A 17662-nucleotide genomic window follows, 5' to 3' on the forward strand; every position below is an offset into this window, starting at 1 on the left:
GGCCACATTAAAAAAAAAAAAAAAAGAGAGAAATCCCATTACTCTCTGATCCAGGTACCGGGTTAAGCTTTACATGCTTTATCTCATTCATTGACTCATCTTTTTTCAGAAGTTGTCCTTTATGTAGTAAGCGCTGGTTTCATTTGTAATGATAAATGGTCTGAGGCTTTAATCCCAAAACCAAGAGTGTGGGTGGAGGAAGATCTAACAGCCAAGGCTGTTTGTTGGCTTTCCTCCCCAGCCTACACAGCGAGCCCCTGAGGGAGCTAGACTGGGGCTGAGAGGAGGCTATGAACCCCAGACTCCTCTCCTGCAGCAGTCTCTGAGTACACCCAGTACGCATCTAACAAGACACCCTCTCCTCAAAGCCCACAACAATGCTCCCACTGCAGCACGTTGTGTTTCTAAAGAGACAGGCTACATTTCATTCTAAGAGCCCATTTCCCTCGAATGATGCATTTAGACATCTCAGGGGAGACAATGCATAGTTTCTTGCACCTCTCCAGATGGGAAAGAATTATTTACCATGAATTAACCAGAAGTTTTTATTTTCTAAAAGTATAAAAACACATACAAAAAGGGACTCATTCTTGAGAATTGATCACATCATTGTAACACACAGCCCAATGTGCAAGGCCACCATGCAGAAAGTTGCTCCCAAACCATTAGGAATTTCTATCACCAGGCTGCCCTAGACTCTTTATAAGTTACTATTTCTAAAATACACATGGACAAAGAATAAGCTTTATTCAACCAGACTCACAAAAGTAAGGATTGTGCTTCTCTAGGTTCATAAAATAGGATTCTAATGCTCTGAGGAAAATAAACTTGTGTCAGTCCCAGGGAACTTTTCTCCCCAGAAGTTGATTGGTCACTCTCTGTAGAAGAAAAGAAAGGCAGGAAAGAAGTTAGATATTCTTGCCATCAGAGGCAGATGCCACTTCTCCCCCCAGCCATGTCACCAAAGAGAATCAGTGTGATCCTACTCAAATCTTACTCATTTTACTCTGTTCCAGAAACTATGGTCATCATATAAAAAATACTTCCTGAAAGGTTCAGGAAAGAGGATCTGTAAAATCGATACCTATTATTTCTATACAGACAGATAAGCCATAAGTTCCCACATAGCCTAAGGAGAGACCTGGCCCTGAGATGCTGATGCATCAGACAGGTGGTGTGGTGCCTGGAGCCCCCAACTGAGGCAGCCGCCCTGGATTCTGGGGCCTGCTCCAGAAGCAGCTCCCATCCCACATCAGTCTGGTATGAACCGATCTTTTTGTTTCTGACTTTCAGGGCCCTCTGGGGTGTGGTGAGGGGGTGAGAAGGAAACAAGTACAGTGAAGGATATGGCCCTTCAGGCATAGGAGCCAGTCTGGTTTCTTAGAGAATTAATTGGTAGCATAAACCCTGCCCCATGAGGTTCCCGGACTTGCAGCACCACTGACTCCACTGGGACTACGGGCAGGGAATGGTGACAAGTTAGAGGCCTCTGACCACCGAAGTGGACAACTCTTATGCCGCAGTCAAACACTTTCCAGTTTAACAATTCTAGAGGTATCTGACTCACCAATGAGGGGCATGAAAGCACCACCCGGAACACTGGAATGGAAACCTGACAATTCTGATATTTGGACATTTCTACCATGATACGTCAATAAACACCTGTATGTGAAATTTGTTTTCACTCCAAATGAATTCATGGAAAGGGTCTTACACAATTATGGATGGGGAGCTAAACCTGATTTGAAATGTAATTACAGATGCCTTTTTCCAAATTTCGACACTGGTCTAGTGCACTCTAAGTTCATTCTCCAAAAGCAGTTCATTCTGACTGCATGCTCAACAGGTCAACGTGTTTTCTCCATTTCTCTTTCCCCCAATAAATCTGATCCATTCCACTCTAGACAGAGGACTCACTGACCTTTTTATATAGCTGGGCTCGTAGCCGGTATGACTTATATTCTGATTTTCTCTTCTCTTCTTCTTTCTTTTTCTGTACTTCTGGAAGCTGCTCATAAATCCTTAGAAATGGCACCAGTGAAAGGACAGAAAGCAGGGAGTTTACCAGGGTGCAGAGAGGCATGAGATCTCCTCTCACCACCCCTTCAAATGCCTCCCGCTCTCCAGGCGCTCGCTAATCCCTCCCGGAAAGGCCCTGGGCCCCATTAGATACTCCTGGCACAGAGAACTCTGGCTTGGGGGCTCACAATCTGGAAGGGGAAACAGATAAATACAAACACAATAAAACTCTGCTGATAGCGGTTAGTTACACCTGGGAAAGGAGTGGGATATAGGGAGAAAAAGTGAGATAAACGAGGGAGAGGTGAACTGCTTTCCACTTTATATGCAAAAATGTACTGTTTCAATATAAAATAATGAACAGTGTTACTATTGTATTTGTAAACACAAGCAAAATTATGGAAAAATACTAAAATGGTCATATCTGCAAAATGTTCTAGAGGAGAAGAAACTTGGTCTGGTGGAAGGCGGTTGGGAAAGGCTCCAGAGAAGAAATTAGGGTTAAGCTGGGTCTTAAGAACAGATAGGAGCAGAAATGAAATGAGGAGAAGGGCAGAAGACAGTCAGGGCTGGGGGGAAAATGAGTGTTGGTAAAAATGGAGTCGAAGCTTCCTGAAGAGGAGTGTAAAGGAACAGGTGGGAAACAGGTGGGGTGAGGGTGAGGTGGGCTGCAGAGGATCTTGCGGCCACATGAAAAACATGGGTTCTTTCTAGCAGAGTTTGGGTGTCAATGATTTTAAAGTTGGGAGAAACACAAATGTGCATGTGATAAATGTAGTCTCATTGTAAATAAGTTTCCATCAAAATAACAGTTAAATAGATTATGGAATATAACAGAATGTATATGTTACAAGTATGTTTCATGAGTATGAAAAAGTTTCAGGATTTTTAATGTCATAGGAAAGGTTCACAACATAATGTTGAGTAAAATAAAGGAAGATACAAACTTGTGAATGAAGCATGACCAACAATTTGGGGAAAAAAGTGTGTGTTATGCAGGTCTCTGCAAAATCCCCACACTTCCCACCAAAAACAGGACTACTGTTAGTCATGCTTAGATGGAAGGATGTAAGTGATACTCATTTTCTTTTTTCTACTTTTCTCTATATTTCCTACAATTTTCTATAATCTAGAAAAAAAATCACTAGATTGATGCAGGACTCTGTGGGAAACAGACCAGAGAAGGAGAAGGTGTCTCCTGAATGCCACTCTGGAACAAGTGCTTCCAAATAAAAGAGCTACGTTCTTTCCTCTCAAAATCTTTCCTTCTTATGGGAAACTTTAAATATCTTTGGTAGAGGTAAGTGATGACAAAAGATGAGTAACATAAGTTCCAGAGATACAAATCCTTAATAGGACACAATTGAAGGCCAAACACCAGGCTCTAAGCCCAGCTGTGACCCTAACTTGTTGGGTTACTTCCCCTCTCTGGGTTGTAGTTTCCTAAATATTAAGAGTGACTACATGATATTTAAGATCACATTCAACTCTACAATTCTCAGATGGAAACATGTCACTTCCTTGAAAAGAGGCCACACAAGAAACAAAATTGAATAGAAGCAACCTAATGAAAATGTATCAGTTTAAAAACTCAAGTCTCTCCAGAAGACGAGTACTAAATCCACTCATGTAAGTGTATTTCTGGCTGAAAGCATTGATATGTTAAAGGAGACGTCCTGCCTGTCTTCCTATAGGCAAGCTTCCTAGTCCCTTACAGCAGGGACTACTCTTGCTGAGGTGAGAGTGTAAGTAGCTGCCACACCACAAACCCTGTATAATGTCCCCTAATTCCATTTTGTGACTGAGTTAGAATGAAGCAATGGTTCTCAAATATTTTAGACTTAGGACCCCCTTCACATTTCTAAACTTTGAGGATCCGAATGTAGGTTTTATCTATTGATACTGTATTAAAAATTAAAATTAAAAATTAAGAAAAACCTTATTTTTTAATTCGCTTGAAATAACAATAAGCCTGTGACATGCTAACATAAGAAACCTATATTTTTAATAAAAAATAAAGATGTTTTGCAAAACAAAAAACTTTTGGTGGGAAGTGTTGTGCTGTTTACATTAGAAAACTCTTTAATGTCTGGTTTAATGGAGGACAGCTGGACTCATATTTGCTTCTGTATTAAGTCTGTTGTCACGTCTTGCTCTGGATAAGTATACATTAAAAAATCCAGCTTACATAAAGATCTTCCACGTACTTGGAAATGAGAGAAGTATTGTATCATTCTTTTCAGGTAATTCTTGATCTTCTTTGATATTATACCCAAACTTGACAAGTGATAGTTTCTTTTCTTGTTTTATTTTTGAGACAGAGTTTTGCACTCGTTGCCCAGGCTGGAGTGCAGTGGTGTGATCTTGGCTAACTGCAAACTCTGCCTCCCAGGTTCAGGCAATTCTCCTGACTCAGCCTCCAGAGCAGCTAAAATTACAGGTACCCACCACACCCAGCTAATTTTTGTAGTTTTAGTAGAGACAGGGTTTCACTACGTTGGCAAGGCTGGTCTTGAACTCCTGACCTCAAGTGATCCACCCTCCTTGGCCTCCCAAAGTGCTGGGAATACAGGCGTGAGCCACCGTGCCTGGCTGACAAGTGGTAGTTTCTTAAAAGTTAGTTGCAAAGTGGAATCTGAAAATATGTCAGTAAATTTTTTCTATTCTGTTACATAAAAATCCATTCATCTATCTCGTAATATTTGAATGAATCTTCTATCTATGCTTGATTTTCGAGCAAAAAAAAAAAAAAAAAAGCAACAATCATTTGGAAAATCCTGGCCCAGTGAGTTGTGCTGATCTTCCAAATGTTGACAAATTTATTTACATAACACGAAAAACATCATATTTGTTAATGTCACTGCTTATAAAAGTCTAAGTACTGAGAAGTCATCAAGCCCATGGTAGTGAATACAAGTTTTCTAGAATTCTATTGTTGGCTTGAAAACTCACATGTTCTTTGGCAACAAATACTGTCAGACATTTGCCTGAAGTCACAGATTCGCTTCATTTTCAAGAAAATGTCTGCTACAAATCCAAGTCAGAATAATCGGTTTTCTGTCAGTTACTCTTTTAAGTAAAAGTCATGTTCCATGAAAAAGGTAGCTGATTTAGCTCACGACACAAACCATGGCATAAGTGCTTTTTCTTAAAACAGTCATCATCTTTCACTGTGCAAAGGAAGTGATTCCTGTGTACCTCCATTTACACTGCTTCCTTGTACTTCCATCACACTCCTGGAGGGAGGCTGTGCAGGATACAATGCCTACTAGACTAGTAGTTTGGTGCCACTGTCTTGAATAGTGCTAAGACATCAACAGTTTTACTCCTCCCCCATTCCTCTTGCATCATCAGTGCAAATAGTCAACACAGCAAAAAAGACACAGAACATCCTGGTGTCATTTTGAAATTCGTTTTGACCTTGCAAATCGCCTAAAAGAGTCTCAGCAACTTCCAGGGCTCCACAGACCATTCTCTGACAACCACTAGACTAAAGCATCCCTTTGGATTTGCCTATAAAGGCTGATTAGATAGAGAGTAAAAACAAGATTTCAAGAGGAATGCTTAAAGTCCATAAGATAAATTGTTTTAAAGCATCATTACTTCAGAAGCATTATGCCAAAAAAGAAACTATTCTTATTAAAGCAAGTCTCCAATGAACGCCTGAAAAAGTCAAATTTAACTTATTCTCTGGCATTCTCATGATTAATATATGAATATCTGAAATGAATTAATTTTTTTAAAAATTTGTTATTTTTTAGATACAGAGTCTCAGTCTGTTACCCAAGGCAAGTATAATGGTGTGATCATAGCTCACTGCAGTCTCAAATTCCTGGGCTTAAGAGATCCTCTCACCTAAGACTCCTGAGTAGGTAGGATTACAGAAATGTACCACCATATCCAACACTCAAATTCATTAATTAATGAGTAGCTAATGTTCGTTCGTCACGGCACAAAATTAAAAAATTATAAAAAGTCAAAAAATCTACTACATCTGTACTCCATCAGTTCTCCTTTCCAAAGGCAATCAGTATTATCAGTTTTTTTCTGTCTTCCAGGAATATTCTATGCGTATAAAAGTACACACATCTATATAAGCACAAATACTTATTTTTAAAGACCACAAATGGTAACAGTGCTCATATGCTTTCAAAATTTAATTAGGACTCAGTGCGGTGGCTCAAGCCTGTAATCCCAGCACTTTGGGAGGCCGAGGCGGGTGGTTCACGAGGTCAAGAGATCGAGACTGTCCTGGTCAACATGGTGAAACCCCGTCTCTACTAAAAATACAAAACATTTGCTGGGCATGGTGGCACACGCCTGTAGTCCCAGCTACTCGGGAGGCTGAGGCAGGAGAATTGCTTGAACCCAGGAGGTGGAGGTTGCGGTGAGCCGAGATTGCGCCATTGCACTCCAGCCTGGGTAACAAGAGTGAAACTCCATCTCAAAAAAAAAAAAATTTAATTAAAAAAAAGTTTAACTTAAAGTGTTCTGAAGAACACTGTTCTTTCTCACCCTATTGGATCAATTCCTAGAAATGGGATTGCTAAGATAAAAGGCATGGCCCAAATATATATTTAATTTTATTTTAAAATAGTCTTTTTTTTTTCTGGACATGGAGTCTTGCTCTGTTGCCCAGACTGGAGTAAAGTGGTACCATCTAAGCTCACTGTAACCTCCGCCACCCAGGTTCAAACGGTGTTCCCCACTCAACCTCCCAAGTAGCTGAGATTACAGGTGTGCACCACCATGCCCAGCTAATTTTTGCACTTTTAGTAGAGATGGGGTTTCACCATGTTGGTCAGGCTGGTCTTCAACTCCTGACTTCAAATGATCCACCCACTTCAGCCTCCCAAAGTGCTGGGATTACAGGCTTGAGCCACCGCTCAGGTGTCAGCCACTGTGCCCGGTGTCAGCACAGGTGTCAGCCACTGTGCCTGGCCTAAAATATTCTTTATTTATATTTAGGTTTTTAATAAAGAGAAGCCTGACTAAGACATGCAAATTAGTGGGGATTTTTTTCATCTTTTGCATGTGAGTCATTCACACCATTGTGTGCTAATTTTTTTTTCAGTGCCGTAAGTGAGAAATGACTCTTACAACTTTCTCATGATGTTTAAACTTGAGCATAACACCCTTATTCTGGGTACAAGCCAGAGCTCCTGATAACTTGGTAGCCTGGTTTATACTTCTATATGTACTCTTGTTCTCTTGGTCTTACCGTTTGGACCGCTGAATCATTTCCTTCTTGCTGATAGGCTTGTTCTTCTGGGCAGCCAGGAATACTAAGCAAGAGAAGAAGGGGTTTTCAGTGGACAGTGACTTAAACCAGGAGGGTGCAGTATAAGAGCTGGGAGAGGGAGCTTCCAGGGCTTGGTGCCCCTACCCTGAGCTGGCAAGACTGGGTGGGGAGCAAGGACCAAGTCAAGCCAGGGTTAGACTAGGGTAACAGGGACAGCAGCCTAAGGCCCTGAGGACCTAACACTCCGTAGCACAGACTAGACTTTGAATTTTAAAATTGCCAGTTATTAGGAAAGATTGGATGAAAGAACTAGGTAGTGCTTTGCAGTTTTCACAGCTTTCATTGTTTTATCAAAACCTGCTTATCGTAATTGTTAAGAAGGCAGACTCCAGAGCTGAGCACCTGGGTTCAAATCTTAGCTTTTACTTACTAGGTATGTCATCTTGGGAGAGGTACTTAATCTCCTTTTGATTCAGTTTTCTCACTATAAAGTAGAGATAGTAATAGCACCTATCGAGAGTGTTGTAAGTGCTAAATGTAAACAGTGCCTGGGCAAGATGTAAGGACTATGTGGTTATTATTATTATTACCATCCTAAGAGATAGGCAAGCCTGGAATCAGCCCCATCTTTACAGGAAAAATAATATACTTTTGGAACTAACTTGCTCAGAGACATAGAGTTGGTTTAAGATGCAGTGACAGGGCTAGAGTAACTGGGCTTATTTGGCTCATGAATGTGCTGACAATTAAGTTGGGCAGGTTCTGCTAGCTAAGAAGGTTTGAGTCTTGGCAAGCAAAAGGTTGCTATCTGCCCATGTAACTGACCTGGCCTGGTCTTTAGTAGGTCTCTGCAGCACAGCAACAGACCTTGCCTTCTCTATTCCACTCACAGAAAAGTGAACAGTGAGGGCGTACCTCTCTTGGGCAGCGGACGTATACAATTCTGGTGGCTCTGCCGTTCCCTGTCAATGTTGAACAGAGCATCCCGCTCACTCTGTAACATGCTCTGCAGCTTCCTCTCCTGGACTATTAACTTCAGGCGCTTTATCCGCTCCCCAGAGCGGGAGATGAAGTCAGGTCTATGAAGCTGAAGTGATTCCTAAAAAAAAACGAAAATGCCAAGCCTCGCATTAATAATGCAATCTCCAAATGCCTAGAAAAACACCACCTGCCCAAGAGATGTGAAGAAGTCTGATTCAAATGCTGAGAAAATGTCCGGACAATCCTTGGACACCTCTCTGTAAGGGAGAACTCTAGCAGGGAACCTGCAGAGATCAAAGATGAACCTTCAACGTGGGCCAGGAATTAAGACTATGGTAATTACAACTCTCCCAAATGTCAATGCAATACAGCTCTCCCATAGTGCTATTTTAAAGATCTATTTGAATAAATATATCATTAAATAACATTTCCTTTATCCCTCAAGAAACATATAAGAAGAGACTTGGTTTCCTTTAAATCCTGCATGGAGCAGGAATAGGAGTTGTGGAATTGGAAGAACACCCATGAGGCCGCACAAGCCTCAGGCCTCTGGACCTTCCACATACAGGGACCCACAAACCCGATGAGCAAAGCTGCAAATCTTCCCTCCTGTGGCCTTGACCCCAGATCCTGAGTCAGGTGATGCACCGTCTAGAATGGTTAAGAGTAAGGCAGCCTTTAATGAAAGATGAGAAACCCAGCTCTCGTGCATGAAACCAGGTGAACCACAGAGGTGCCAGAAAAGAGGGTCTCAGGCCTACACCTCAGCTCGCCAAGTCACAGAAGGAGGTTCCCTGAGCCTTGCCTTTCTTCTCCCTACACGTAGGGCTAAACTTAAGTCAGTGTCACTGCACCTGCAGGGTTGCTCTCACAAATGGCTTCAGTGCATCTCTGCCATCCTCTCTGCCTGGGCCTGCCAGGGAGCCCCGACCAACCAGGTGCTGCCCCTGCCAATTCTGCTCCCGTAGTGGCTCCCTCCAGGGCTTGGCCTTGGTTAATGGTTCAAACCAGGAGACGCCAGGGCCACACATCTTGGGCATGTTTTCCTTCTTTGATCCAGATTCCATGTTTTCCACAGGAACAAACCAGGAAACTCCTGCAACAAATAGTTTTTAGAAGGAAAAAATATTTTTCATTTTGTATAGCCCCATCCAAGTCTCATCAAGGACAGACTCTCAGGGGTCTCAGCTGTTGGCAGCCATAGGGTGCCCTTGAGTCTGGTGGCTTCACTGCAGGGATGACTGTGTAACTGCAGTGCTGGATACTTTGAAAGCCTGACAAGGTGTTGGCTGGGGGTAGGTGGGGTCCACATAGAGTCACTTGGAAACACAGAGTCAGCATCACAGGGGACTTGAAATTCACTAGTTTCTCTACTACAAGATCTTAAATGAGAAACTGACCTTCATGGGAATTCTTCTTGTTCCTTTTTAACTTTCTGTCCACAGGATAAGCGGTAAAGAGCATTTTCTCTTCATGTTTTTCTTCTGACCAAGAAGTCACATCACTGTCCTCTTCCAATTTAGCCTCGCTGGAACTCGGAGTTGGGAAAGTCATCCCAACATCTCGAGTGTGTTTTTTGGCACCATTCACAATCTCCAAGTTACCTGAGGGGAAGGATCACAGGTGTCTGGGAGTAGCCTTGAGGCTGAGTTAATTTATTCAGGTGAGTAAGGTTTATCCAGGTAAGTAAGTAAACTCTTTTTAATGCTTCAAAAATACAATGCCTTTGTGTGGGATGGAGGGATGGGAAGAGAGAGAGAGAGATAGATAGATAGAGAGAGAGAGAGAGAGAGAGAGAGAGATTTTAAAAGAAGGGAGGACAGGGGAAAGTTGGAAGGGAAAAGAGGAAGAAGAAAAAAGAAAGTGTTTTTATTTGTAAGTAATTTTAGGTATTAGAGGGAAAGAAGAATGAATATGGGTTCAAAGGGTAAAGGATTTCAGCTCTGATCCCAAGTCAGAAAGACAGTAAATACTTAGAGTCCTTTTGGTAGTCACCCACGTAAGGAAGAGGTTAACGGAAGTAAAGACAGGATTTGAGGGGAAGAAACAAATCAAGATAAAAGTTTATTTATTTTTATTTCATGAAACCAAAAGGTATAGAAAGGCAATAACTAAAAATTCTCCTTTCCACTTCTGGTCTCCATTTATTCTGTTCACAGCCCCATATGGTTCCAGAAAATTCATTTTGCACATTTAAGCAATCTCTTCCATTTATTTAAAAAATTCATATTGCAGTGTACTATACACTGTTCTGTACCTTTTCTTAAAATCAATTATATGCCTTGGAGATCTTTCTCCAAGTACAGAGAGAGATTAGTACAGAGAGCTTCCTCATTCTATGTAAAATTTCATTCATTATCTAGGTATACAATAATTTATGCAATTATTAAGCTATTGAGGGACAGCTAAATTCATTTTAATCTCCTGCTATAACAAACAATGTTTCTGTGGTTACTTTTGTACACTATTTTGCACATATGCAAGCATATCTATAGGTTAAATTCCACATATGCATAGTGTTTCTATAGAGTCCATTTCAAAAGTAAAAATGCTGAAACTAATTTTGATAGAACTGTCAAATTACCTCTCACAGTGAACCAACTTCCACTCTTACTGGAATATACAAGGGAATCCATTTCCCTATACTCTTGCCCACAAACTTGCCATCAAACTTGAATTTTTGCCAATCTGATAAGATGAAAATTGGCAGATGGATATAGTTTTATCTTCATGTCCTTTATTATGATTGAGGCTGAGTATCTTATATGTTTAAGAGCTATTTCAATGTATTTCAATTAAAAAGTTTAGATTCAAGTAATTACCTGCTTGTATGCCCTTGTTTAACATGTGTACATTTTGCTTGTTGCAAAGAGTAGAGTTCGAGCTCAGGAAACTACTGACAGAAGAGGAAATAGAGTCAGAAGAAATCACATGGTTTGCTACCTAGAAAAATAAAAAAGATCTTGTTATTATTATCTGCAGTCAATGTCACAGTTAACCACAGGATAAGCCAACAAGTCCTCTTTCTAATCCAATTCAAATTGTTGAGATGCATTTAGAGGAAGCCTGAGATAATGTGAACATGCTGCCTTGTATCTGTGATAGGGAGGAGAATGTTGTAGTTGTTTAGGACTTCAGCTCTTCTAAGGTGGTAAGGCCTGGCTATTTTCACTGGGCTTGGAAAAACTGTGAAGAGAATGCTAGCTAAACATTGGTTTGATGCATCTTCAGAATGAAATTCTGAAGTGACACCTACACATAATTTTCATGTGAGATAAAGAGGCCTGGAGATAGCTAAAAAAGTGATGAGCTGAAGAGAGTGCTCTCCAATTAAGGGCAGACTCAGACACATATACTAAGACAAACAGCAAAGATCTGCAAGGCTCATGAGATGTCCTGATGAGCAGTGTACTGCAAAAAGTATTAGAGAGTCCCAAAGGCCTTTCAATTACGTTCAGAGCAAGTAGAGCAATGAAGGCAATTTTAGGGATTGCAGCTGATGGTGCAATGTTGGTGGATGACAAAAAATTTAACAAGATATAGCTGAACAAATACTACAGTGTAAAATAGTACTTCTTAAACAAATACTATAGTGTAGAATAGTACTTGTTCATTGTTAATATGTCCAAGGACAGAGAGAAGCTAACCCAGAATAATGAATTGGAATCTCGCGAGGGGGCGGGGAGGTTCCGGGCATCTATATTTTGAATAAATGCCAGGGAATCTTCTACTTACGCAGGTCTGGTGGAGGTAAATTAAAGCCTGGGTGAAGATAGGAAACTGAGCATATCTGATCCCTCAAACTAGATAAACCATATTCCAGAGTCATAAACAAACTTGTAACAGAATTTTGGAGAGGAAGATCTATGTTAGACATTTGAAGAAAGGAAACACTTTGATTTTCAGAAAGGTAGGCATAGCAAACTAGTGGGCTGAACATTGATGACATGTACAATTTAGGATGGATCACAAATTGAACAATTTGCAAGTAAATGATGAAAAAAAGATGAGCAGATTTAAGTCAGGCTTAGGCAGGCAGAGCATGGCCTGCCAGGTTAGCCTTGTTTTCTCTAGTAGGTAAGGTCATTTTACTGGTGAAACAAAAGAACACATAACATTCTATACCTAGATTTGAACAAAATGCCAAAACATCTCATGGCATCTTTGAAGGCAAGATGAAGTTATATGGATTGGATAGAAGTTGATAGAACCATAACTGGTCGAACTAACCTTACCCAAATATAATTTCAACACAGAGAGTTGTCTTTACTGAGTGGTACATCTTGCATTTGACAATAAATAGTTACTACGCAATTACTGTGCGCAGTCACTGGGTTTGGTGCTTGCTACTCCTTCTTAAGATTTTACACATCAGTGTCTTGGAGGTATGGAAAGCAGGAAAATTTCCATACAATACACATCAAGGAGGGCCTCTGTCAGGATCCCAAATAATAACAGGAATGATGGACTAAATCAGAGCATGTTTAGTAGGAGTAATTTTAACAGTCTGCTCATTAGGCAGGAGAAAAGGCAGCAACTCTGATGCAGGAAAAAAAAAAAAAGCTCTTTGGATTCCAAACAACTAGGCCAGTTTCAGGTTTTCCCTTTATTAGAGGTCTCTACTTAGGCAAGCTACAACCTCTTTGTGTCAGTTTCCCCATCTAGAAAAGGAAACAAAATTTGCATTTCAGAAAGAACAGACGATTTAGATAGTAAAATATAAAACTAGAGACAGACTACCATGTTGTTAAAAAAACCTTTTTATTTTTTCCTTAAAAGAAACGAACATGAAAAAGAAGTAACTGATATGAAATACATTATACCTTCTCTGCAGCTATCAAAGAGAGGAAGAAAGCATGTTAGGTACTAAAAAAGGTAAAAATATATGTAGGTGTTTGCTTTTTTATTTATAAAATGCCTCTGAAAGGAAAGAATCCAGAGTGAAAGAAGAAGTGAAACTGGTTTTACTTACAAATGACAAGATCTTCTCTGTAAAAAATACTAAGAAATCCACAAAGAATTAGAACTAATAAACAAGTTCAGCCAGGTTGCAGACTGCAAGATTAATAAGATAAAAAAAACCCAATTGTATTCCTATATTCTAGCAAGTGACAACTTGAAAATAAAATTGACAATCTCACAATAGCAACAAAAATAATAAAATATTTAGGAACAAATTTAAGAAGAGGAAGTGCAAGGTTTGCACATTACAAACTAGAAAACATTGCTGGGAGAGATCAGAGATCTATGTAAATGGTGAGACATTCACCATACATAGATTGGAAGTCTCAAAATTGTTAGGATGGCAATTATCCTCAAATTAATCTGTAGATTCTATAAAATCTCTATCAAAATTCCAGCAAGGATTTTTGATGAAATCTACAAAGTGATCTCAACTTTATATGGGAATGGCAAGGACCACAAGGGCCAAAAGTTATTGAAAAAAAAAGAAAGGTGGAGGACTTACATTTCCTGATTTCAAATCTTATAAAGTTATACCACAAATCAAATCAAGGCATTGTGGTATTGATATAAGGATACAAACTGGCGGGGCGCAGTAGCTCAGGCTTGTAATCCCAGCCCTTTGGGAGGCCGAGGCAAGCGAATCACGAGGTCAGGAATTTGAGACCAGCCTGGCCAATATGGTGAAACCCTGTCTCTACTAAAAATACAAAAATTAGTGCACCTGCAGTCCCAGCTACTTAGGAGGCTGAGGCAGAAGAATCACTTCAACCCAAGAGGCAGAGTTTGCAGTGAGCTGAGATCGTGCCACTGCACTCCAGCCTGGGTGACAGAGCCAGACTCCATCTCAGAAAAAAAAAAAAAAAAAAAAAAAAAAGGATAATAGACATAGACAAATCAATCAATGGAAAAGAATGAAAATTCCAAATGAAACCTTACATATGTGATCAATTAGTGTTCAACAAAGGGGCCAAAGCAACTAACTGGAGAAAATAATACTCTTTTGAACAAATGATGCCGGGACAATTAAATATCCCTGTTCAAAGAGATAAGGTTAGACAACGCATTGTACACAAAAATGTACTAAAAATGGATGGTAGACCTAAACATAAGTAAAACAATAAACTTTTAATGAAAATCAGGAGAAAATCTTTGTGACTTTGGTTAGGCAAACAATTCTTGAATATAACACCCCAAGTACTTGAATATAACACCCCAAGTACTTGAATATAACACCCCAACCCACAATCGTGGATTGAATCCACAATCCATACAAGAAAAATAGTTTAAACTGGACTTCATAATTACTGTATTAAAACCATTTGCACTTCAAAAGACACTGGTTTTTTTTTGTTTTTTTTTTTTGAGACAGAGTTTCGCTCTTGTTACCCAGGCTGGAGTGCAATGGCGCCATCTCGGCTCACCGAAACCGCCGCCTCCTGGGCTCAGGCAATTCTCCTGTCTCAGCCTCCTGAATAGCTGGGATTACAGGCATGCACCACCATGCCCAGCTAATTTTTTGTATTTTTAGTAGAGACGGGGTTTCACCATGTTGACCAGGATGGTCTCGATCTCTCAACCTCATGATCCACCCATCTCGGCCTCCCAAAGTGCTGGGATTACAGGCTTGAGCCACCGCGCCCGGCCTTTTCTGTTTTAAATTAAAAGGTCAAGCCATAGCCTGGGAGAAATTATTTATAAAAAATACATCTGATAAAGGACTTTTAACCAGAGTATATAGAGAGCTCTTTCAACTCAGTAGGAAGATAACCTAATTTTAAAATAAGCAAAATATTTAAAAAGACAGTTCATCAAAGAAGATATAAGAGTGGCCAATAAACACATGAAAAGATGTTCAACATCATCAGTCATTAGGAAAATCCAAATTAAACTCACAATAAGATACCATTTCATACCCACTAGAATGGCTATAAACAAAAAGGTGGACAATGGCAAGTGTTGACAAGGAAGTGGAGAAACTGAAACCCTCACACACTGCAAGCAAGAATGTAAAATGATACAGCCACTTTGGAAAACACTTCGGCAATTTCTTAAAAAGTTAAACATAAACCTATCATATGACCTAGCAATTTCACTCCTGAGTAAAAACCCCGAAGAAATGAAAATGTATGCCCACACAAAACTTTTGCACAAATATTAACAGCAGCATTCACATTATCCAAAAAAACAAACAATTCAAACGCCCATCAACTGAAAGATAAGCAAAATACGGTATATCCACAAAACAGAATACTATTCAGCAACAAAAAGGAACCACTGATACATACAACATGGATGAACCTTGAAATCATTATGTTAACAAAAAAAGGCAGATGCAAGAGACCACATCTCATGCTGTGTATATAAAATCTCCAGAAGAGGCAGAAGAGGGGTTGCCTCGGGCTGGGAACCGAGATTGACTGTAAAGAGGTACAAGGGACCTTTTGGTAGCGACAGAAATGTTCTAAAACCAGATTGTGGTGATGACTGTACAACTCTGAACACTTAAAATGGATGAAATTTTATTGTATGGCTCTGGGAAGGAGTGCTGGGTGCTGGGGAACAGGATTAGGAAGGACACTCTTGATCAAATATTTTGTACCATGTGGTTGTACTGTATTACCGGTTCAAGAAATGAATAAACGAAACAAAAAATTGTGGGGAAGGGTGTGGCAGTAAAGATTTAAGGAGTTCAACAGGAATAAAATATGCTAGGCCACAGACATGGTCCAGTCACTGAAAGGAAGGTGACAAGTTGTGTCAGTCAACACACTCTCACTACCCAAAGCACAACAAGTTTAGTTGAGAGGGACATGTTTAAAAATAAGATACCAACAAACTTATACCCAGGGAGCTGCCAAACTCAGAAAGAAGAGTAGAAACCACGGCCTATGTGGAACAGTTCATGGAGTGAAGACCTGAGAAAAAACACATCAGGAAAAGAGGTGGGGGCCCCAGAGGCAGAGATGTAGGCTTGCTTCCTGTGCCTTCAGAGAGCAGCTCTGAGGGCACAGCCAGGTATTCCAATGCAAGGAGATACTGGATCTAAGTCAAAGTCTTTGATAACTGGAGCCTTAGACAAATGGAACTGGTTGACACATAAGCAGCACGTGAAAGGTAGAGCTACTAGAGGGTGGCCTGCCATTTGCTGCAGATGCAGCAGAAGTGTTGATGGGAGTGGGTAGGACCACAGGACTCCTATGGTCCCTTCCAAGCCTGAGGTTCTGTGAACAGTCTGCACTTCCAAAGGACACAAGCAGTCATGGTGTATACCAGAGTGGGAAAAAAACAAATTACACTGGATTATATGAGGAGCCTTGGAATGTTTCCATTTTCATTTCAAATTCTTTTTCATTGAGTAATTCTTACCTATGAAAAGGTATGAAAAGGTAAATATTTAAAAACAGAAATCAGTCTAAGAATAAATTCCCTCTCAACACAATATAATCATCCAGCCCTGCAGGAAGATGAGAATCAAAGAGAGAGACAAAAGCAAGTGTTATTAGCATGTGGAGAAACCCTCATATACAGCTGGTGGGAATGTAAAATGGTGCTGTCATTGTGGAAAAGTCTGGCAGTTCCTCAAATAGTTAAACATAGAGTTGTCATATGATTAATTCCACTCCCAGGTATATACCCAAGAGAAATGAAAACACACGCCTTCAAAAAAAAAAAATTTTACGTGACTGTTCACAGCAGTTTTGTTCATAATAGTTAAAAAATAGAAACAACACAAATGTCTATGAACTGATGAATAGATACAAACAATGTGGTATAGTCATACAATGGAATGTTCTTTGGCCATTAAAAGGAATGAGCACATGCTATGATGTGGATGAACCTTGAACGTATTATGTTAAGTGAATGAAGACAATCACAAAAGACTGTGTGATTCCATTTATATGAAAGGTTCAGCATAGGAAAGTAATTAGTGGTTGCCTGCAAGGTATGGCAGAGGTGGGAGGTGGGGTAAGTGAAGATTGACTGTTAATGTTTACAGATTTTTTTTGGAGAATGTTTAAAATGTTCTAAAGTTAGATTATGGTGATGTTTGCACGATTCTATGACTATATCAAGACCCATTAAACTGCACACTTTAAACAGGTGAAGTTTACGGCATGGGAAATATGTCAAGAAAGCCATAAAGTCCACTTAGTTTACTGTGTGCAAACTGAAAAAAATGTGGACTATGAAGTCTTGTTTGGAGGAAAAAGCTTATATCATACCCATGATTCTGCATTTCCTATGTTACCGAAATCAGGAAAAGACTAACCATGGAAGGTGATCAACAGTGTTGTTTTCATGTAATAAACAACAAACAATCCTAACAAAAAGGTGGGCACTGGATACTGTAGGTGTGATGGAGCACCACTCTAAAGCTGGGGTCAAGCACAAACTGTCAGAACCAGGCCATGTAATGTTGAATCCATCCACAGATTCACAACAATAATCACAATG

General features: G+C 40.0%; 1 protein-coding gene across 17 annotated transcripts in view; it reads right to left on the bottom strand.

Moving 5' to 3' along the window:
- ALMS1 (ALMS1 centrosome and basal body associated protein) overlaps positions 1–17662 on the bottom strand; it is a 345038-nt gene that overhangs the window by 129094 nt on the left and 198282 nt on the right. For 16 of the 17 annotated variants that reach the window (XR_012517383.1, XR_012517382.1, XR_012517381.1 and 13 more), the window contains 7 exons: positions 11065–11185; positions 9643–9846; positions 9097–9338; positions 8177–8360; positions 7241–7304; positions 1922–2021; positions 764–878 (listed from right to left, as the gene is read on the bottom strand). Coding sequence is in view for 1 of the 17 variants with exons in the window: in XM_074398294.1 (XP_074254395.1) it covers positions 834–878; positions 1922–2021; positions 7241–7304; positions 8177–8360; positions 9097–9338; positions 9643–9846; positions 11065–11185 (960 nt within the window). In the remaining 16 variants the exon portion in view is untranslated. Of the gene's footprint in view, positions 1–527; positions 879–1921; positions 2022–7240; positions 7305–8176; positions 8361–9096; positions 9339–9642; positions 9847–11064; positions 11186–17662 lie in introns of those variants that run through there. The other variant, XM_074398294.1, reaches the window with a different exon arrangement.

Source organism: Saimiri boliviensis, chromosome 1, assembly GCF_048565385.1.
Source record: "Saimiri boliviensis isolate mSaiBol1 chromosome 1, mSaiBol1.pri, whole genome shotgun sequence".
In the NCBI taxonomy this organism is placed as follows: Eukaryota; Metazoa; Chordata; class Mammalia; order Primates; family Cebidae; genus Saimiri; species Saimiri boliviensis.